The 24,193-nt window shown below is 37.1% G+C and overlaps 1 protein-coding gene across 2 annotated transcripts in view; it reads right to left on the bottom strand.

Moving 5' to 3' along the window:
- LOC137389681 (sarcosine dehydrogenase, mitochondrial-like) overlaps positions 1-23,296 on the bottom strand; it is a 37,440-nt gene extending 14,144 nt beyond the window's left edge. The window contains exons 1-14 of one of the 2 annotated variants that reach the window (XM_068075760.1): positions 23,211-23,296; positions 19,699-19,818; positions 19,070-19,254; positions 16,940-17,115; positions 12,358-12,537; positions 11,735-11,858; positions 9,783-9,991; positions 9,306-9,435; positions 7,419-7,596; positions 6,551-6,692; positions 5,754-5,837; positions 3,693-3,806; positions 2,399-2,537; positions 2,047-2,154 (exon numbers count right to left, since the gene is read on the bottom strand). In XM_068075760.1, the coding sequence (XP_067931861.1) occupies positions 2,047-2,154; positions 2,399-2,537; positions 3,693-3,806; positions 5,754-5,837; positions 6,551-6,692; positions 7,419-7,596; positions 9,306-9,435; positions 9,783-9,991; positions 11,735-11,858; positions 12,358-12,537; positions 16,940-17,115; positions 19,070-19,254; positions 19,699-19,799 (1,870 nt within the window). In that variant the 5' untranslated portion in view covers positions 19,800-19,818; positions 23,211-23,296. Of the gene's footprint in view, positions 1-2,046; positions 2,155-2,398; positions 2,538-3,692; positions 3,807-5,753; positions 5,838-6,550; positions 6,693-7,418; positions 7,597-9,305; positions 9,436-9,782; positions 9,992-11,734; positions 11,859-12,357; positions 12,538-16,939; positions 17,116-19,069; positions 19,255-19,698; positions 19,819-23,171 lie in introns of both variants that reach the window. The other variant, XM_068075759.1, reaches the window with a different exon arrangement.
- Between the last annotated feature and the right edge of the window lie 897 nt (positions 23,297-24,193).

Below are 24,193 nucleotides of genomic sequence, written 5' to 3'. Positions count from 1 at the left end.
CTGTCTACTTATAGAGAATAGAACAAGAGTTGTCTACTCATAGAGATTAGAACAAGAGTTGTCTACTTATAGATCATAGAACAAGAGTTGTCTACTTATAGAGAATAGAACAAGAGTTGTCTACTTATAGAGAATACATGTAGAACAAGAGCTGTCTACTCATAGAGAATAGAACAAGAGTTGTCTACTCATAGAGAATACATGTAGAACAAGAGCTGTCTACTCATATAGATAATAGAACAAGAACTATTAGCTTAATAAGTGTGGAAAGTTGCCAGCTCATAAAGAGTAGACAAATATGTATTACGTTTCAAGAACAGACTAATTCTATTTTAGACATAATGAACAGAATACTTCTCTTTAACCTCCATGAGCAGACGACTTTTGTTCAATGCTCAATGATCAGTCGTCATCTTTGAAGTTAATGCAGAAAGTAAAGTAGCTATTGTGCGCTGTCAGAAAGTAGAACAAGAGTTGTGCGCTGTCAGAAAGTAGAACAAGAGTTGTGCGCTTTCAGAAAGTAGAACAAGAGTTGTGCGCTGTCAGAAAGTAGAACAAGAGTTGTACGCTGTCAGAAAGTAGAACAAGAGTTGTGCGCTGTCAGAAAGTAGAACAAGAGTTGTGCGCTGTCAGAAAGCAGAAGAGTTGTGCGCTGTCAGAAAGTAGAACAAGAGTTGTGCGCTGTCAAAAAGTAGAACAAGAGTTGTGCGCTTTCAGAAAGTAGAACAAGAGTTGTGCGCTGTCAAAAAGTAGAACAAGAGTTGTGCGCCGTCAGAAAGTAGAAAAGAGTTGTGCGCTGTCAGAAAGTAGAACAAGAGTTGTGCGCTGTCAGAAAGTAGAACAAGAGTTGTGCGCTGTCAAAAAGTAGAACAAAAGTAGTTTCCTGTCTAACTATGGAAGAAAAACTGTCTGATGGTAAGGATAACATAGAAGCTATTGGCACTCAGAGAAAAGAACAGAAGCTTTATGATTTTAGAAAATAAAATAGAAGTTGTAAGCTCTCAGAGAATAAAATAGAAGTTGCATTTTCTCAGAGACTAAAATAGAAGTTGCATTCTCTCAGAGAATAAAATGGAAGTTGTATACTCTCAGAGAATAAAATAGAAGTTGCAGGCTCTCAGAAAATAAACTACAAGTTGCATGCTTTCAGACAATAAAATAGAAGTTGTATGCTCTCAGAGAATAAAATAGAAATTGTATGCTCTCGGAGAATAAAATAGAAGTTGTTTGCTCTCAGACATAAAATAGAAGTTGCATGCTCTCAGAGAACAAAATAAAAGTTGTATGCTCTCAAAGAATAAAATGGAAGATGTTGGCAATAAAAGATTAAAACACAAGCTAGCCATTCATGTAGGGCACACTAGGGTTATGCATTGAGGACACTAACAATGAATGATCATCTTTTGGAAGCATGGAGTCTTTTTTAGACATTAACAGAGAGTTTCAGGCTAAACCTGACCCTTATATTTTATGGCGAATGTTTGACATCTCCTTGCTCTCCTATTTACCAGACCATTGAGTTCACCTCCACATAAACCTCCATGTGAAGGTGAACTCAATTACAGAAAATCTTTCAATATCTGTAAGATTGTAGAAAACGCATTCAATTGAGCAGACTGAAATGCAGAAAGCGAAAAACAAGAAACATCCGTTTGCGAGCCATTCAAAACTATTATATTTAGGGTTTACCACCTTGCGTATCCGGGTTTGGATTTCTCTAAAAAAATTGAACGACCTTCAAAAATGTTGACATGTATCAAAATTCAACAGGACGGACTCATGTGTCTTGTTGACTCCATCTCAAAAAAGATAGAAGAACACAAAGGCTCGCTTATCCCTTATGGCAATTGCTATCATAGAAAAGAATTTTTCACGTTGTCATCCTTTGGTCTGAGAGCTTTCAAAACCATATTTTGGTCAGAGAGCTAATGGAATGCTCTCTGACCAAAATGGAATCAATCCAAATGCTTTCCTGAATTGGCAACCTAGCAAACAAGAAATACTTCTAAACACGATCATCATACAGCGGGAGTTGATTGCACCCACCTGTGACACCGAGAGTGTGCTGAGGTCCATCATCATCCACAACACTGACTGTGAGATCACTCTCAATCCCACCCAGTTTGTTCAGCATGCATGTGTAAGTGGTTGAGCCTGCCAAAAACAAATTCAGGTAAAAGATATTCTTTTGGTTATTAATTCTAGAGCTTGTTTAGCAAAGCGAAACAAGCTTGAAGAATACATCAACTAACAAGTCGGAACAAACAGCAGGCCGACAATTAGACAATGGAGTTGCGAATTATTATCAAAAAACTGCCTTGAAATATGTTCAGCCTTTCCCATCTATTCAGAGAGTATTTTGAGAGCAACTCAGGTGTCAACACCAAACTACATCTACCTGGCTCTTTATCCATGTGGTTGCTGAATATCCACTCTGCAGCTTCAGTTGAGTCTTGTCCTGTCAGATAGTATTTACCAAAGTAGGACATGTTGAATAGGTTGGCGTTGGTGCGAGCATTCATGCATTCTTCTCCAATCTATAAGCGATGAATAGTTGAAAATGTGAATGATATAAGATCCTTGTCCAGTTACCCCCTCTTTCAGTGATGTTCTATGTATTACTCTCTCAATTCACTTTAATCTTTTCAAATTTCCAAATCAAATCAAGCAGGATTGGCCAAATTAAAACAAACAATTTAATATTGTGATTTAATTTGGCCAAACTTTAGGGATATGTATTGCTGATCCACAAACATATCCCTAAAACTTTTATCAACTGAGCATGGCTAATGTGCAACTAGACAGTCCTTTATTTTAAGCACGAATGGAGTACTGTACATGGAGTACTGTACACGGAGTACTGTACACGGAGTACTGTACACGGAGTACTATACACGGAGTACCGTACACGGAGTACCGTAGACCGAGTACTGTACACGGAGTACTGTACACGGAGTACTGTACACGGAGTACTGTACACGGAGTACTGTAGACCGAGTACTGTACACGGAGTACTGTACACGGAGTACTGTACACGGAGTACTGTACACGGAGTACTGTACACGGAGTACTGTACACGGAGTAGTGTACACGGAGTAGTGTACACGGAGTACTGTACACGGAGTACTGTACAAGGAGTACTGTACACGGAGTACTGTACAAGGAGTACTGTACAAGGAGTACTGTACACGGAGTACTGTACACGGAGTACTGTACACGGAGTACTGTACAAGGAGTACTGTACACGGAGTACTGTACACGGAGTACTGTACACGGAGTACTGTACACGGAGTACTGTACACGGAGTACTGTACACGGAGTACTGTACACGGAGTACTGTACAAGGAGTACTGTACACAGAGCACATTGAAACTGTGTCTAAAATATGAATACTGCTACACCGCCATCATCACTGCCAACAAGATCAGCATATCCTTTCAAAATGCAAAGGAAAATGAGATTTGCGTAGTAATAAATATCCTGTAAAACATGGCCATTGACCAGCCTCACAACTTGAATGGCTTGCAATCACACCCTATCCTATCATACTGGGTTCATATCACCAGAAGTTTAATTGACATCTTGAAGCACTTGATACTAGAACTTATTACAAAGTGTTCCATTAATGAACTTCTACTCTACAGCAAGGCAAGCCCTCAGCAATACTGAACAGTCAGTTTAAACTCTTATACCATGGCATGTTGTTTGGGAAAGTCGAATGTGTAATCCATCTCCAGCCTGTCGACATATGGGTTTGGAGTATTCTTCTTGTAGCCATATGCGCCATAGTAGTCGTAAGGTAAAACCTGTACATAAAACCCAAAGCGAAGGGAATATAGATGACATTTAAAAAGTTGAAGAACTTTTATGAATAGGTGTGCTCTATGCCAACTCAATAAACATATGAATGGATGAGTAAAGATATAATTGCAATTAGGCATTCAGTTCGGAGTGGATCCTGCAATCGATATCTCAAACACGACCTTATTAATTAACCTAGCAAAGTTGAAATAACGCAAATATAATGTTCGACAAAAACATGTAGCGTACCTACCGCACATGTGAAATAGATAAAAACTGCAAATACAAATACAGTCAAACATGGATAACTCGAACTTCAAGGGACCGAGCAAAAGTGTTCGAATTATCAGAGCATTCAAGTTATCAGAGCACTGTCACAAGTCCATATATTTACTTATTTATTAGTAGATACATGTACATATACAAACTATAATATAAATCAAAAGCACAAATGGCTTGTTTCAAATTAAATGCTTCTAATGTAAAGTTTAAAACGTTTTCATGAAAAAGTATAGAGATTTTTCTATCACTTGAGATTGGTTTGTTGTTTGAGGTGATGTTATTGCCAGGACGTTTTTCAGATTGACATTGGCAAAACTTGATCGTTGTTGAAATGCTCAAAAGAAAAGACATTTTTTTCTTTTGGGGTTTTACCCACGATCAATTTTGCCGTTTTTTCTTGAAGTTTATGCAGATTACCTTACTTTACCTGGGATTCGTTAAGAGCAACACTCCGAGGCAGTTCAATTAGAAGTTTTACGAGGTTTTACGGTACATTCTATATCACTCACGCTTTTTTAATAGATACTTATTGAATGTACACACGTATTCTGTGTTTAGGTCAAACGATGAATAGTTTTTTGTAGCTCAGACAACGTATACGTTTAATTACAACATTTTTTAAGGCGTTTTAAACATTCAACATTCCGACGTTGATTCAACACGGAATCAACGTCGGAAAACTATTCATCACGGGCTAGCCGAGTCACGCACTCAAGGATTTTCGCCACGCACATACAAAACAACATGCGATTTTTGTTTTGTATGTGCGTGGCGAAAATTCTTGCGCGCGTGACCCGGCTAACCCGTGCTATTCATCGTATCGCAGTATAAATCAAATTTGACCAAACTTTTAGAAAAGTCGTTGACAAAAATATTTTGCCGATGGTGGTAATAACGACGCTTATGAATTACGAAAAAGTTTACCTCTATGGCTTTGAATAAAGTGATTTTCTTATGCGAAAACAACCGTTTCGGTAGCTGTTGAGCAAAAAAACAGTTCGAATTAACAGTGTTGAGTTCGAGTTATCTATAGCAATTCATCATTACGTGGGAACGGACCAAAGGAAATGTTCGAATTAACCATGTGTTCGAGCTATCCGTGGATGAGTTATCCATGTTTGACTGTATATGTCCTTCGAATATATACTTTGCAACTCATACATAGTGAGAAGTAACCGCAATGGTCTGTTAGTAAAAAATACAAAAATGAACAGACAACTGATCCATTGGGCCAATTAGCAAAAAGTTCTCCATCTGTCACAGACCACTATTGCGTGAATGGCTTCACCACGATACACCTGTCATAATTGACAGTAGAAAATGCCTGACACCTGTCATGACTGGCAGTAGACAATGCCAGACAGCTGCCATACCTGGTAGTAGACAATGACAGAGACCAGTCATACTTGGCAGTAGACAATGCCAGACACCTGTCATACCTGGCAGTAGACAATGCCAGACCCCTGTCATACCTGGCAGTAGACAATGTTAGACACCTGGCAGTAGACAATGCCAGACACCTGTCATACCTGGCAGTAGACAATGCCAGACCCCTGTCATACCTGGCAGTAGACAATGCCAGAGACCAGTCATAACTGCCAATACCAAGACACTTTACAAGCTACTCGATCAATAATTCGAACAGTACAAATAAAGGTTTTTCACCATACCGGGGCAATCTGGTCTTTATTAAACCATCCGGGTCTTTCCCAACCGCCCTTGAACTGGTAGAAGCATCCTTCCTCTAGTAATTTCTACAATATTACATTTGTCCTCATTAAGATAAAGTTACAAACAAACGATGCACGCACACACGCACGCACGCACACACACACACATCAATCCCACATACCTCCACCTACACACACGCGCGCACAAAGTGTTTGACCTCTGTTGCCAACGACAATAGGTTCGAGATACTTGTTCGAAAAGCAAATGGCCTGAATTCTGACGAGTGTTCCTAAATGGTGTTAATAATTTTAAAGCATTCTAAGACCAGTTAACAACTTGTATAAGCATCTATTATATTACTCTACACCATAAAATGTACATTAAGAGAACAACAGGTGATATATAAAGTACACCAACTTTCTCATAAATTCTCTCTTAACATAGAAAGCTAGAGCGGGAAATGTATTGCTGCATCTGTACTAGCTGTACCTTAATCTCATCCCTTTAGATTTTTGTGTAGAATAATGTGTAGATGGTTTGAGTGTTTCATTCAGATGAGGAATAAAAATAATGCACCAATACACTACCCAAAACACAAAATACAGTGAGAAATTCGTGATACCACAACTAACACGCCAGCGCAAGAGTGTTTTTTGGCAAGTGAGCGGTCTCACCGGGTTTCACCTAATACACTATATGTTATTATCACTACTGGAACTGTTGCCTGGTACACTATAAATATATTATCTTACTCAAATAATGCTGCCATATTAAGATCACAGGAATCAGAATATACCTCATGTAGTACATCCTTCATGATGTTCCTGCCACCCAGAGGCTCATCCATGTGGTAGTGTGTGCTGTAGTGCTTGCCGTAGTGCTCATGAGACTGTTCTCTCAGCCAATCATTGCTAGCCAGCAGCTTCTTGTTGAACCTCCTGAAGTTGACAACAAATTAACTCATCAAATAGACTAATAACTAGGGTGAGCATCAGCATTCTCTCAGAGTAGAAGTTTGAGTGGTAGTAGTATTACGACTAGTAGTATTACGACTAGTAGTATTACGACTAGTAGTATTACGACTAGTAGTATTACGACTAGTAGTATTACAACTACCGTATTTTTCGGACTATAAACCGCACCCTTATATAAACCGCAAAGATCTGCTTTATTTTCCAAAAAACGATAATAAAACAATATATAGGCCGCATCTTTGTATAGGCCGCAAAACTCAGGATGGTGCTTTTTAACGCGGCAGCAACTTCGCTGTTTAAAACGAAACAGTGCCTAACAGCACTGTTTCGTATTAACCGACGTTTTTTAACCTAGAGTCTAACGGAACAGTACCGTTAGGCATTGTTTCGTATTTTCTTTCACTGCTAGAGGCGCATTAACCGGAGATTCTGGTTAATGTGACAGCGTGACAGAAAAAGCCACAGAATAGCCGCACCCTTATATAAGCCGCATGGCTCAAATCGTCAGAAAAAGGTAGCGGCTAATAGTCCGAAAAGTATGGTAGTAAGATTATTTTAGTAGTATTACACTAGTAGCATTATACTAGTAGTATTACAATAGTAGTATTATGAAGTATTAGTAGTCATGCTTATGGTGACTGTATGAACCTTATTTCATACTACCATACCATACAATCATATCATATGCACCTGATGTCATAAGAAAACATGTCAAGCTCTGGCTCTCCATTGATAACCCATTGCGCGAGCATACGCCCACTACCGCCTGACATCATCACACCTCCACTGTTGTAGGCGTGACTGTGAAACAAGCCAGCTATGTCTGGATTAGGACCCATCAGTGGTGCGCCATCAGGAGTGAACGACTCTACAAATAAATATTGAACGCTATGTAAAAAAGCGTCGTGAACCATTGCGGAGCACATTGAGTATATTGATGAACTAGCAGCAACATGAACATAGCTATTCTATACGAGCTAGCTGATAAATATCTACCGGATAAAGAAGACATCACTCCAGCCTCCTAGCCAATGTCAATATGCGTTACAATTTGTTTTTAACGAAGTCAGCTTTGTTCATCACTAATGAATGCCTGGCATTGCCTGGGTAATAAATAGTCTTTGTACAGAAAAAATATTTTTTTGAAATATTGAAAAACTGTCTGATGGTAAGGATAACATAGAAGCTATTGGCACTCAGAGAAAAGAACAGAAGCTTTATGATTTTAGAAAATAAAATAAAAGTTGTAAGCTCTCAGAGAATAAACATAGAAGCTATTGGCACTCAGAGAAAAGAACAGAAGCTTTATGATTTTAGAAAATAAAATAAAAGTTGTAAGCTCTCAGAGAATAAAATAGAAGTTGCATTTTCTCAGATAATAAAATAGAAGTTGCATTCTCTCAGAGACTAAAATAGAAGTTGCATTTTCTCAGAGAATAAAATAGAAGTGGACAGAAAAAATATTTTTTTGAACATATAGCATCAGTTACCATACTAACTTTCAAACTTCATATCATGAGAAAAAATTTTTGTGCAGGTCAAATAAAATAAGAAAAAATAAAACAACTGTAAAAATGTTTAGAGGTAAATGTGAAATAATTAGCAAGTAAATTAAGTTTATTTAATTAAGCTAAATTAAGTCTGTTTTGCTACGATTACAATCAAAAATGATTTGACAATGAAACAATTAATACGAACTGAGAAAAAATAAAAATCCTGAACATGTTGAATTAATGAATAATAACAATTAATGCAAAGAAGTGTGTGTATACAAAAGGTTACTGTCGCAGCAAAAGCTATTCAGGAAAACATTGAATGTAAGGATACTGGTACCTCTTGTTACTGGTACAAATGTAAAAATGAGATATCGGACTGTCTTTGTCTAACCGAACGGAGAGAGATTGTAGAGGCAATTCTTACTCGAGATAACACAATTGTCCACGTGAAAAGTATTGTCTTTACAGATTTAGCAATCGAACCTTAAGAAAAATCGGAAATAGGAATCTAACATTTGCAAATTACAAATCACAAAAAGGTAATGGTAGCAAAAAATTAGCTTCTAAAAGATTTAAAAAAATATAACAAATGCAAAAGGTAATAATAATTCCTAGATTTTAATCAATGTGGCTGAACAGACACCGAACGACAAATGGCAAACTTTGAGATTCATATATATATAGACTATAACTGACTGGAAAAATATGTATAACAATGGAAGACTTGAATGGAGATGCTATCATTATTACATGGTACACCCGTGAACACTGGTAAGCTGCAGATGCCATTGATATAAAGCCTATGTAATTCATTCTATTTCGATATATGCAGAAGATGGCAGAGGAAGTGGCTATCAATACTCAAAAGGTGTATTATATCATCTATGGTTACCGCAGGTAAACAAAATTTCTCTTCAGAATACCTGGATGGAGAAAGAATACTCATGCTACCTCATAGCCAAGAGTAGCTTTGTTTCATAATACCTCGATACCCTAGCAGACATGACTTAGAATATTGAGTTCCTACGAATGTAATTAATATGAAAACTAACGATATGAACATCGAGCAAAGTAAACATACCCGGTCCTGAGACAGTAGACTTGATTCCTATTTCATTAACAGCGGGTATCCTTTCACAAGCCTTCTCTATGTGCACTCCGAATGCATCCCAGTCTAACTCAAACAGTCCAAAAGCAAAATCCTTTGGGACCTGAAATAGGAGCTGAATATACATGTACATGAATGGACAACTCCCTCTCAATTTTAAGCCGCAGCGTTCAGACACGCTATGGAAGAACAACTCTTGACACGGCCTCTATTCATGGTTAGCTGAATATTCATTAAAATATGGCATTCGCTATGTCACATCTGTTCCCTGTTGGTACAGCCCATTAGCCTGAGCTTTTATCATGCATTGATCATGTGGAAGGAAACGACCTCTCTTTTTATAGCCAATGTTGAAGCGTTTCTAGGATCCAACAAACAACCAATATTACAACCCTCTTCACCTTTTGGTTATTGTATCTCAGACAAATGATGGTGAGTAAAATTCCTTACGCCTTCGTCGAGGATCACTGGGTTGGGCTCATAACCTCCGATGTGTAGCACATCACCTTGCACTTTGAGATAAGTTGACATATCGTGGTCTCGTAAACTTGGCTTGCCTTTGACCTCTTCAATAATTTCAGTTACGACATAAGAATGCCGGAATGTATACTGCGGTAGATGCACGCCGAGAGACTTGACCATATATGGAGCCCAACAGCCTGAAAGATGACAAACAGTATCCACAGAACAATGAATCACTTGCTTTACTTGTCGTTCTACCTTTAAACCCACTAAACACCGCATTCATCAAGTTTGGAATTATGTAATAATGCCTACTTTTGTTTCTAGATGTAACACGTCGCAAAAATATTTGCAATTACTCTGAAATTATGTTAAAATGGTCTAAAATAATTTTGTAAGAAGTAGTTTTTGCGAATATACCTGGTAATCAAAATCTTTTGTAGGAAGTGTTTTGAAGTATTTCTATGATGACTATTTTACTATTGCACTATTTGTGTTTTATCGACAGTAATTAAGCACGTTTATTACTCATAAATTTTTAAGAAGGCAACAAGAACTCACAGCTTTAAACAACAATAATAAATCTTTTGAGAAGACACTGAAGAGACAAGGGTTGGCAACGTCCAAGGAGTAAAGGTCCGGCCACACGTAACGAATTATTCGTTCAATCTGACCGAATCCACGAATTTCACAGAATTCACAGATCTATTCTGCCGAATATCATAGATTCGTCTGAGCTGTGCATGCACACCGAATTCGTTACCGAAACGCGTTTAATTGGCTAACCAATTTTTTTAGCGAGCACGATTCTATTAGCTTTGACAAGTGATATAGTCCAAGACACGTACGACGACACACAATAAAAGTATCACCGCGATATGACTTGATACATACGATGCAACTGCCGATATGCGCTAGAGATAGCGACTGTTTTTGCGACGGAGCTTTTGCTGCATAAAAAGAAATTACTATTATTGAAAAAGAAATAATTCATAACTTCTAAAATATCTAAAAGAAATTCTGGATACACGATGAGAAGTTCCTGTCATGGTGAACCAACGAGAGAGAACCAACAATAGCGCATATAGGCAGTTGCATCGTATGTATCAAGTCATATCGCGATCAAACTTTTATTGTGGGTCGTCGTACGTGTCTTGGACTATATCACTTGTCAAAGCTAATAGAATCGTGCTCGCTAAAAAAATTGGTTAGCCAATTAAACGCGTTTCGGTAACGAATTCGGTGTGCATGCACAGCTCAGACGAATCTATGATATTCGGCAGAATAGTTCTGTGAATTCTGTGAAATTCGTGGATTCGGTCAGATTGAACGAATAATTCGTTACGTGTGGCCGGACCTTTAGACACTTGGCTATACGTTCTGATACATTTCACAAGTGACAGCATCTCATATATTAAATGCCTTGCGTATCTGCATTAACTTCTCACTCTATCACCATGACCTCATTACGACCTCATACGACCTAAATATGACCAGTACTACTCTTTAAAGACAAAAGCATGAACATTTGTTGACATTTGCCATCTGTTAAACTAAAGGAACATAAAACTAACGGTTTGGTCAATTACAATCGAATGAACAGTTACAGAGCTGCTATAAGAGTTACCAATCTTGTACTGGTAAACCAAACTCCTAATTTTTGACACTCAAGTCCTTGAGCATTGGAAGCAGACAAAAAGGTATTGCGTGAACAAGGAAAAGAAAGTATATATGGCTGACAGTGTTTTTTATCACAAAGCAGTCATGCTGAGGATTGCTAAGCAGTCAACACAACCGTAGTCGGTAAAGGAGGGGGGAGCGTTCCTTCTCGATGCAGTGCATGCAGTTCTAGGCTCTAAAAACTCGGACGGTCTTGTCACAGTCAAGTAGTAAAACGATAGTCAAAGATGCATTAGTGTGTGAGCCGTCCATAAACCTACCTCCACAAACTACGACATTGTCTGTCTCGATACGACCATGCTGTGTGTTAACCGCTTTCACCCTTCTCTTTCCATTCTCATCGACTCTCGTCTCGATATCATACGCAGCGCATCCAGTGAACAACTACAAATATGGTAGCACCCTCGACTACAATGCTAAACTGTCACAATATGATATTATCCTAAAGTACATCAAATGTATTTAACTTTATTGTTGTCAGAGCTTTAGGAATGAGCCAAACAACAGTGTATCCTTGTGAGAATAGTTGTTGTACCGAGGAGCAATTACCATACAAAACAGATATGCTAATATATTAATCTTACAAGTAAAGGCTTGACAAGTCTAGTTGAGGATTGACTGCATTGTCACCTCAGACAAAATTCGCTAGATCTAACAGCATGCTAGCTGTGACAATCCTATGCTATCATTGTCTAGAATTAATTCTATTATAAGTGAAAGAGTCATATTACCCCGCTAAATGACTGAGGTCTGAAAACACGTGGAATATCAACAAATCACGAGACGCGCGGTATTATCCATTACTGAATAGCGCTCAAGTTTAGCTCTTTAGATGTATACTGGAATATTCACCCAAAAACTCCTAATCACAGAAAGAGGCTACCTGGGCACCATTCTGTTTCGCAGCCCTCGACAGAGCGGTACAGTAACCGGCTGGGTCAATGTGTCCGTCAGTCGGTGAGAAAATGGCACCCACGAGGTCATCAGTGTTCAGAATTGGATACAGCTGTTTTAAATCCTCTGGACTCAGTATATGAGACTCTACACCCATGTACTCTCCAAACTGCAAACATCAAACATATATAACAGTAAGCCTTAAACATACTTCACATTTTTACTAACAAATATGATTATCATAGATACATAAGTAATAATTTCTAAGAAAAGCCCTAGCTATTGGACAGATTCGGTGTCTAAATTAAAACACAAGAATGAATACAACATCAGAAGGCTCAATGCTAACAAACAAACAAAACTGGAGAACACAGCTAACTATAATATATATATGTATATATATACTAGCTGCGCTACCCTGCATTGCCCGGGTAATAAAAAGTCTTTGGACAGAAGATTGATTTGTACTTAACATGTAACAACATTTCCCATCTAACTTTTAAACTACATATCATCAGAAAAGTGTGTCCGTGTAGTTGAAATAAATTAGGAGAAAAATAAAAACAACTGTAAAGGTTTTAAAACTTTGTCAAACAACTGTAACTTTCAAACTTCATATCATGAGGAAATGATTTTATGATAATAAAAGCACTGCCACTGGCACATTGCCAATGGAAAAGTCCAGTAAGCTAGTTGATAAGCGCTAGGCTTCTAATGATGGAACACCATGACGTTGCGTCAGCATTGCTCAGCTAAGCTATTCTAATAATAGCTATAGCTGGAGGGACACACATCCACACACATACTTTGAGAAATATATATATAGATATACTATAATATCGGTAAAAGTTCAAGGTAAAAGAGTGCTATCATTGAGCACTCTGCTTGGATTTTACACTTTTATTCCTATATATATATATACCATAATATGTGTATACTGTATATATACAGTATACACATATTATAGTACATATATGCATACATACTATATACATACAAACATATCGTATGCACATATATACATATTATATGTGTACATATATATGTACACATATAGCATGTATATATGTACATGTGTCTGCGTGTTCTGTTGGTTTGGGAGCATTGAGCCTTTTGACATTATTTTCATTTGTATGCTATTTTTATATAACTCCAATATATAAACAGTAAATTATATATATATAACCCCAATATATAAACAGTAGATGCTCCTACAACATAAATAATCTGCTCCAGGAATGTTTATGTTAGAAGAATTTTACGTTAGACGAACGGTAAAGTACAAGTAAATTGTCTCCGTTCCAAGGTCTTTTTCAAAAACTGTCCCAAACTCAATCCTTTAACTCTTCCAAACGGAAAAACACTTAACTTCATTTTTTTAATTCAAGGACTGTATAGCAACTGTATAGCAACTGTATAGCAACTGTATAGCAACTGCAGTATTAATGGTTTGTATCAACAAGGTTTTCTTTTACTTTTTATCAATTTTACTCCGTTAATGATACATGAATACGGTAATTTTACAATAAGCTAAGGAAAGCGAACACCTTCAATGTCAATTTGCATCAGTTCTTTTCGTATTTTCTAGACAGCGAGAAAGAACTTCTCGCTGACAAGGAGAAGACTTCTGCTAAGAAAAAATATTTTATATATCTAGAAGGAAGCGAAACAAAAATATAGCGTAGCTTTACTGTACATATTAGAAGTCCGCCTGATCAATTGACCATCCGTCACCATAGTTTGAGATTAAGATAAGAGTGCTTTTGGCTACACTTAAACTCGTGATATCAAGCTTTGTATATCGACATTCCAACAAATATGTACACCGATATATCGACTTGTTGAAGTATTTCATAACAATTGCACAGCTACTTATTCTCTGTGCTTTGTCGACACATCTGACGACCTCCAACGGTGAACTATATTGCCAGGGTACTTGTAGATATAAGCAGGGTTGGCATAGTATTTCCCATGGCGGTTATTACCTCCGGTTTATACCGCCCGAGAAAAACTCATTTCTGTCCAAAAATGGGAAAAAGCGGGCAAAACTAAAAAACCTCTTTTTTGATAAGTTGACTAATGCTTAAGCAAAGAATAACAATACACTTATACCATTAGCTGTCATAGAGCTTCTTTATGGCTCTTTAACAGTACACAGGCTAAAAAAGTGCATAATCTTTATAATTGGTTTACCGTACTTTTAGGACTATTAGCTGCTACTTTTTTCTGACGATTTGAGCCATGCGGCTTATATAAGGGTGCGGCTATTCTGTGGCTTTTTCTTTCACCGCTAGGGGCATTAACCAGAATCTCCGGTTAGTGCGCCTCTAGCGGTGAAAGAAAATATGAAACAATGCCTAACGGTACTGTTCCGTTAGACACTAAGTTAAAAAGCGTCTTTTTAAACAGCAAAGTTGCTGCCACGTTAAAAAGCACCGTCCTGAGTGCAAAGGTGCAGCCTATGTATTGTTTTGTTTTATTATCGTTTTTTGGAAAATAAAGCAGATGCGGCTTATATAGGGGTGTGGTTTATAGTTCGAAAAGTATGGTATTTACTAAATATTGAATGAAAAGACCAGATCACAAAATAATATTAGTTTATTTACAGATATTAAATATTAATATTGAATAAAAAGCAAAATTGATCTGTGTGAAACATGACAGTAAGCATAATACAACAATTAGAAAATAATTGAAAAACGAAAACACATGAAGATTATGCCAAATAGTCGAGACCGGCGAACTGAACAAATGGATTAGAGCATTGAGAATTGACTGTCTAAGAAAAGTTAAAGGTTAATGATAATGTTTAAAGGTTGACTTGCAACAGCATTCACATTACAGTTATTTGGTATCAAAAGATTCACCATGTCTTAATCTGTTGTGTTGTAGGTGCCAAATATGTGGAAATGTGATTACAAGCTCTTAAAACCTCAAAAACGAAAAGCCGCCGTAGATTGGAATCCGTTTATTTCTCTGACGTTGTCATAACAGTTTGGTTATTGTCTTGTCACGTGATGTTCTCACGTGAATTAAAAGGCCAATAAAAAGCTCAATATAAACTTATCGTAGCACTAGTTTACGACAAACACTTTGGGTTTTGTTATGCCAAAAAGACCCCGTATTAAATATAGATGCTCGCTACTTTACAGTTTTGTTTAGGCTTGAACTAATCGTCAAGTCGTAATCTGATCATATGACCCAATACTTCGAAAATAATTTTTGCAGCACTTTTCGATTATCACAGGCGACCAATAGGCTCGTCATGATTATCAGACAATGATATGTACTCCTTCAAGGTAAAGTTAAAAAATTAAATGAATTTTTACGGTATGTTATAAGATACCACCGCTAAAAGTGACAGCAATACAATGACGATAAAACAGACGCGTAAGAACAATAGACATGGTTTTATTGAATGCGTGAAGTATATTTGTGAAAATATTTCGACGAATAAGGTTGCATGAAAGTGTAAACAGAGACCATCTACCACAGCTATGTCACATTTGAGCCGTTTTGAAAAGAGAATCCAAACTACGGCGGTCTCGTGTGGCTGCGATTAACTGTTCGTTTTTGAGCTTTTAAGAGCTTGTAATCACATTCCCATGTATTTTGCACCTATAACACAGCAAAGTAAGACATGGTGAATCTTTTCATATCAAATAACTGTAATGTGAATTTTGCTGCAAGTCAACCTTTAATCCTCGTATTCGGTCAAATCATACCCTAAAGAAATTGTTTTTAGGTTTTGGCATCAAGCTACCAGTTTGAACGCTTTCTCCACTCGAAGCCTGTTGCGCAGCTTGGTCTGCACTAAGGAAAAAGTGCTAAACAATACACGCCAAAACAGTTCTATTATTGGACTGTAAAAGGCTCATCGTTATTTAACGTTGGCCCGTATCTCGGGTGTTGATTTTTTCTAATTTTTCTCACTTTTAAACACTATTTTATTCCTATTGCAATTGATTGATATAAATATGGAGTCTCGCAACTAATTGTTTAGTCCAATTTTCCATTTTTTTAAATTTCATTGTTTAGCAAAATATTTGGATAAAAAATTCTGGCGTTATAATATTTCCCTGTTGCACCTGGTTTTTACCAGTTGTTTCCGGTTTTCACCAGTTTTTCCCGCTGCCCTAGGAAAAACAGTTTTTCCCGGAAAAAATGCCAACCCTGGATGTAAGTAATAGAGAGAGCCCTATACGACAGTTTTTTTCTCTCAAGTGCGGCAAGAGATAAAGGGATATTTTTAAGGTTATCTACGAGATTATCGGTGATTAAATTGAATTTGAGAATTTACACTGACTTGGCACTTTACATTACATGGAATTCTTTATGTTGTACGAAACAAAAACTTCAGATAAATTTTTTACATTATGTGGAATTTACGTTATAGTAGGTATACGTTATTGGAGTGTCTACTTTATAACACACAGCTAGAACACAAAAAGTCAACAGACAATGCTTGAGCAAGTTGTCATCTCGTCAAAAGCTTATCAATTTGAAGTTGCTACTATCTCCTCATGATTACACTCTAGCATTAACCGAAAACATAAAAAACTTCCACTTACTGTCTTGAGTCGCTTGTATTCCGCCAATCTCTCCTTTGACATGGCGGTGAAAACTCCGCCATTCATATGAAACCCAGAATGCACTCCGGTTTCCTCCTCAAGAGTATCGAGCAGATCTCGCGTGATGTTGCAGAGCAATGTTTCAGTTTCATTTGGCCGAAGGCGCCAGAGAAGACCTAAAAACCCCACAAAGGAGTAGTTGAGATAGCGTTTATCACAACCACCACTACAACCACCACCCTACACACCGGCAACAAGAAGTGAATAACCCAAGGATCGATAGCCTATTCATTAAACTGCATGGGTCTATTTGCAATGAATGAGGGTCTGAAATCATGTCGACTTCCATTCAATCACCAGAAAGCCACAGAAAATAATCGTACAAATTTTAAAATTTAATCTGCTCAGCGCAAACAGGAGATTGAGAACTGCAAACCAAAGCCCAAGGCAATATATAATAGACAAATCTCGAGAGATACATAACCAAGCCTGGATTGTAGGAGAAATACAAGTGTGATATCAATAAGCGGGCAAATAAAAGAACCATAACTCTCAAGAGTTGCATTCCCAAATAAGTAATGAGACTTGAATAGGGCTACAATGAAAGCATGTCTATCAGCTCTTTCACTTACCAGAAGAAAAAAATAACCTACAATATATAATTCGCATATGACACAGTAAAATGTTTATAATGTAAGTTTTATTGTTAGAGATGAGAAACTGGAGAAGTCGTTGTTTTCAAGGTTTTTAATTTAGAGTACCTTTTCAACGCTGACAACAATTTAGGACTCAACATAGTTGAAAAAGTTACATTTGAAAACTTGCATGCAAAGCTGGCTTGCCATACCTGAAGAAACGTGAGAAAGTACAAATGAAAGCTTTTGCATGTGCTTTTTTATAACATTTAAAAAATCTGATGAAAGCAAAACAAAAACGGAAGTGATATTAAACTTTGCTGGCGATTGAACTAATGCCGCAGTGATATTAATAATGTGCAAATTGATAGACAGCAGAACTCGATGAACTTGAAGTCTTCAGCAATATATTCTTAAAAAGTTTGGCATAGTGACGATACAGTAGACACCCGTATATCGTAAATTTCAGTTAACATAAAGAATTTATGTAAAGTTTTTGCTTCATACTACGTAAAAAGTTCCATATAACGTTAAGTGTCATGTTTGTGCAAGTTCTCAAATTCAATTTGAATAAAGAGAATCTCGTAGATGGGTATAAAAAATAGTTTCCTTCTACTGCACTTAGGAGAGAAAACAATGTCTATTATGTCTCTAGGGGTCTATTATTGTCTATTATAGACAATAGTACCTTTGCAGTGCGGTGAGGGATACTCAGGAGAGGGATACCGCTCTTACAATAGTAGATATATTTTTGTTTGACTTTATTTTAGACACTAAACCAAGTGAAAGTGATGAGAAAAAAAGAAGTTGTCGATACAAATCAATAATACTGCAGTTACTGTACAGTCATTAAATTTACAAGTTAGATTTAGTTTTTGTTCTATTTGAAGGGCGAAAGGGGTTTGAGAAGATATTGGAACGGATCAGGCAATTTAAACGTATTTATATGTATAAATAATGTAAATTCTCTGTTTAACATAAACATTCTCAGAATGGATTATCTGTTGAGCGTCTACTATACATCCATAATAACACCACACCCATAATAACACCACACCCATAATAACACCACACCCATAATAACACCACACCCATAATAACCGCATATCCATAATAACAACACATCCATAATAACAACACACCCATAATAACCGCATATCCATAATAACAACACATCCATAATAACAACACATCCATAATAACAACACACCCATAATAACCGCATATCCATAATAACAACACATCCATAATAACAACACACCCATAATAACAACACACCCGTAACAACGATACAGTTAGTGATGGCTGTTATAGATTCAATCAACTCAAAGAAGACATGATGTTGACAGTTCACTGTTACAAACGATCAATTAACATATAACAAGGCGTGGCAAGCAAATACAATATAATAACAAATATGATAAAAAAGAATTATATCAATTGAACATCGAGAGCTCCGACCAATGTAATAGTTGAATTGGATATACATATTAACCTGCAGTGTGCCAAGTTGTCCCCGCAGTAAGCTGCTCCTTCTCGATAAGCACAGAATTCTTTAGTCCAAGTTTACTGAGATGATATAGGACACTGCAGCCCGACACCCCTCCTCCTAATACCACGGCATCTGCACTCTTGGGAAAATTAAGTGAGTTGTCTGTACCTTTCTCATCCTTAAGTGTTCTAAGGATACAAGCAGGTTTGATGAAAACAGTCAGAAATAGACAAGAAGATTACGATCATTGCTACAAATGATAAGAAGATAGCAAACAGTTAGAGAGTGACCAGGAGATGACAATTACTGTCTAGGAAGATGACAATTGGAGTTAGAAAGTAGCACGGAGACGATGATCATTGTTGGAAAATGACAGAAGATAACAGCCACAGACAGAACGTGACAAAGAAATGACAATTACAGGTAGAAACATGGCCAGATGACCACTAGAGTTAGAAAGTGACCAGATGAACACTAGAGTTAGAAAGTGACCAGATGAACACTAAAGTTAGAAGACAATGAAATTTCTGAACATCTTCATCATGTAAGACCCTGCAATATAAGCAAGAAATTTGTTCACAAAAGAAATGAACAGAGCATTTTATGTATTATGGCCATGACAAACAGCTTACTTGTAAGGCACTTCTTTCTTTTCAGTATGTGTCGAACATAGTCGAGATAATTGTGGAATTCGACTACGGCTGAATTGCCGTGACAATTGTAGTCTAATCATGGCAGCCAACTTCCCTCTGCTAAAACATCATAGTAGATACCTACCAATATAAAGATATTCAACCTAGCTTGGCCAGAATCACAGTAAGAAACAGTGAAATATAAAGCAAATAATCTGTGCTAAAAATCATACACACCTTATTACAATGTTTGGTCAGCCACTGTTAGTATAGCGGTTATAGAAAATATATCCAGAAACTCTATGATTCGAAAAATAAAAATTAAGGTCACCCATTGATACATTAGATTTAGCATGTTTAAATTTGTTTTTAAGAGTTTTGAATTAGTCACATCTCATTTGCTAACTCTGTGAGCAACAAGCCCGGCTTTTGGGTTTTGGAACGTTGTTAACAGTAATATTCCGTATTATCAGCATCATTAAATCATTCTGAAGCTAATAAACCTAACCATTACTAGGACGCTACAAACCACCTTGAACTAGATAACGGTTCATACAAACTAGCTTGAACTAGTAAGGGCCGGTATGAACTACCTTGAACTATTAACGGCTGGTATGAACTACCTTGAACTAGTAAGGGCCGGTATGAACTAGCTTGAACTAGTAAGGGCCGGTATAAACTACCTTTAACTAGTAAGGGCCGGTACGAACTAGCTTGAACGAGATTAAGGCTGTTACAACTACTAGCTAGATGAAGGCAGTGACGAACTACCTTGAGCTAGATGCGGACCATAATTAACTACCTTGAGTTAGATAACAGCCGTTACGAACTACCCGAAACTAATAAGGGCCCCTACGTTATGAACTGCGTTGAACGAGATCAGGGCCATTGCAAACTACCGTGAACTAGAGACTATTAGAAACATCTATAAAAGAGGACAGTTACAATTGTTCATCCTCTTGCATTCGCCGCCTCGTAGACGTACGAGGCCAGCTTAAGAGCGTAGCAGCAGTTTAGTGTAAGGGATACTTATTACTTAAAGGTTGACTTGCAACAAAATTCACATTACAGTTATGTGGTATCAAAAGATTCACCATGTCTTACTCTGCTGTGTTGTAGGTGCAAAATATGTGGAAATGTGATTCCAAGCTAAAAAAGCTAAAAAACGAACAGGTAATCGCAGCCATCACGAAAATGCCGTAGTTTCGCTTTGTAGGAATCGCTTTATTTCGACGACGACTCAACTTGACGTGGTTATTGTTTTGACAGGTGATGTTATAACATAAAAGAAAAGGCCAATAAAAGGCTCAATATAAAACATTTTGTAGCACTAGTTTATGACAAACCCTTCGGGTTTTATTGGAAAGCAATTATCAAATATAGATGCTGGCTACTTTACAGTTTCGCTTCAGTTTGGTCTAATCATCTAGTCGTAATCTGATCATGTGACCCATACTTCCTGCCAAATAGCGTGAACAATTTCTGCAGCACTTTTCGACTATCACAGGTGACCAACAGGCTTGTCATGTTTGTCAGAGGATGATATGCACTCCTTCGAGCAAAGGTTAAAAAATTAAACAAATTTTTATGGTAAGTTTTGAGATATCAGTGCTCAAAGTGACCGCATTACAATGATGATAAAATAGACGCATAAGGACAATAGACATGGTTTGTTGAATGCATGAAGTATATTTGTGAAAATATATCGACGAATGAGGTTGCATGAAAGTGTAAACAGAAGCCATCGTGTTCAACTACGTCCCATTTGAGCCATTTTGGAAAAGGATTCCAACCTATGGCGTTTTTGTGTTGGCTGCGATTAACTGTTTGTCTTTGAGCTTTAAAGAGCTTGCAATTAGAGGTGGAACGAGACATCTTGAGTATCGACCTGTCTCGTACCGGATCGATCTCGTTTCAACCTAACTATTGCCAAACTCGAAACAGGAAATAGAACTAAAGCGCCTGCGCACAACTGTTAAAAAAAGGCTTCTCGCGGTAACAACAACTCCATATATTGTAATGGATTGCGGGCAACTGCCATTAAAGTTATACCCGGGCCAATACTACCTGTTGTTATTGATTATGTTGGCCCCCGAGTCTAATCATGTAGTCAGGACAATGGCCCTGTTAATATATTGTAGTCCGGTTCCGTGTCCTTAAAACAGATACCGGGTCGTATCCAATTACCCTCCGGTAATCTGATTTAATAAATAAGACTGTTGCGGGCAAAATATCTGTATTTTATCGTATCATGTTTAAACACCAACTGCCCTTCATAAAATTTGGGCCTCTTTTATATACAACACATTGCGGGTAAAACTTGCCCGGACACGGAGAAACGAACTAAAGGCCGTGTCGACCAAAGTCCGTGTTCCGGGTAACAATGACATTATCGTTAGTTCAATATAAGAATATATATACAGTAATTCATATAATTTCATGAGTAAAATTTAAATATAATTCACATACTACTGTTAATACACAAACACAACTTAACATAAATGAAACGATAAGAATGAAAGTGTTATCGTGTGTTCTTTTAGTTGCAGTACCTCTTTGTAGATCGGCCGCTATCGGTTTCATTACACATTTCATTACAATAAAAAGTAAAAGCTATTCAATAGATGGTAAAAATATACATGTACAAAGCAATATGTTTATAATAATTATTATCAATCAAGCTCAAAATTTTTTGAAATATATAACTTCGCTATTTTATAGCTGCTTGTGTCACTTTTTTTACAAAAAATACATGCAAATCGCTATTAAAATGTTGTATTTATATCGTTGACACCAGGAGAAAATTCAATTTAAAAAGAGGTTTATCAATTTCATATATCAAGGGCGCTAGTCCTTGTGTAGTGAAATCATCACCAAATGCTCATTATTTTACTGTCTCGTGTCTCAAATTTTTACAAGATAGTGTTTCGAGTCGAGTCGCGAACTTAAAAAACCTGTCTTGTTCTACCTCTACTTGCAATCACATTTCCACCTATTTTGCACCTACAAACAGCAGAGTGAGACATGGTGAATCTTTTGATACCAAATAACTGTAATGGGAATTTTGTTGCAAGTCAACCTTTAAGCTTATACTATTGTTATTATTCTATTTATTCCAAAATTTTGTTATTTGTTAAATTAATGTGTTGGTCTTAAGAACAAAATACGTCTTTGATACCAAACGCTATCTCGGCATTGGCAAAGCTGAGATTGCATGGAGATCTAGACTAAACCTCACAGACTAAGCCAGTAACACTTAACCATCTCAGTAAGATTAATACACCACAGAAATAATTGATTATAAACTCATAACATAGTCAGGAGTGCAAGAATAATCAATCATTGGTGTTGTGTAGTTGTCAACGTATAAGGGAATTCCTTGCATTAACCACGCATCAGTGTCGGCTATCTAGAAAGTATACGAGATTGTGCAGAGAATACGATAGTTCATGACGCCATTTAGTCCAACAAACCTTATACTAAAAGTCATAATGATAACGAATAAAATTTACAAAGCTGCATGATGTGAAGCTTAAAATAATTTTATCACGAATGCATACGAGCCTACATATCCTTGAAACCGAAAGCTACCAGAACCTAGGTAAACACTGCAGAGGCTCACGCGGCCGACACCCACAGGAAGTCGGCATCAATGCGCGCGAATTATTGCGCAGTGTAAGTGATGAATAATCGTTTCGGTGGAATATTGAACGACAACTCGAACATGAAAAGCTATTTCGAACCAGTTTGCGCTATGTGCGTCACTGTGATTGCACTGTAGACCCCAATTATGTAGTGTATTTAAATTCAAGCATAATTACCATATCAGACTTCTTATTTACGGCTTAATCGCCCGCCACCACTAAGATAAACGAATTTTCTTTGTTAATATTGTTACACTGACTTGAAGAGAGTGAACGTGATTTTATTCAAATCCTTTTGAAACCAATAAAATGATATTTAGTGCAAATAACGTTGTTTTGTAAATCTACATAAGGGAGGATAACTCCGAAATTATAGCAAACAACATCTTTCCATCTCAAAACATATCTAGTTACCTTCAGTAAACATATATGAATAACTAAAACATCTACCAAGAGTAGTTCTACAAATGTTTTGGAGTATTTACGGCTCTCCATACTCAAGTGATATACTTATTGCTATGTGATGAATTGGTAACTAAGGCAGCCCTATTACGTCGCATGCCCGTCGCATGTACAATCCATTGTCAACTAGAATATTTATTGTCCTGCTACAGTCATTAGTTGGACTTGCTACAACAACTTCTCCTTTACTGTATTTTATGTAGACTGTAGCTCCTTGCTCAGGTGGTCTCAGTAGCTCTACCTTTGGATTATTATCTTTGTTCATTGTCATATTATTCTTTAATGAGTCATTTCTTGCCTTAAACCTTCATGATCAGGCAATTTAGGTAACATATTGTATGAGTACGTAACAAATCGGTAGCTCAAAGTTTTTGTTCCATTAATAGTTC

This window comes from Watersipora subatra, chromosome 3 (assembly GCF_963576615.1).
Source record: "Watersipora subatra chromosome 3, tzWatSuba1.1, whole genome shotgun sequence".
NCBI lineage: Eukaryota > Metazoa > Bryozoa > Gymnolaemata > Cheilostomatida > Watersiporidae > Watersipora > Watersipora subatra.
Note: the sequence above shows the minus strand (reverse complement) of the source record. Positions and strands in the feature narration are given on the sequence as shown.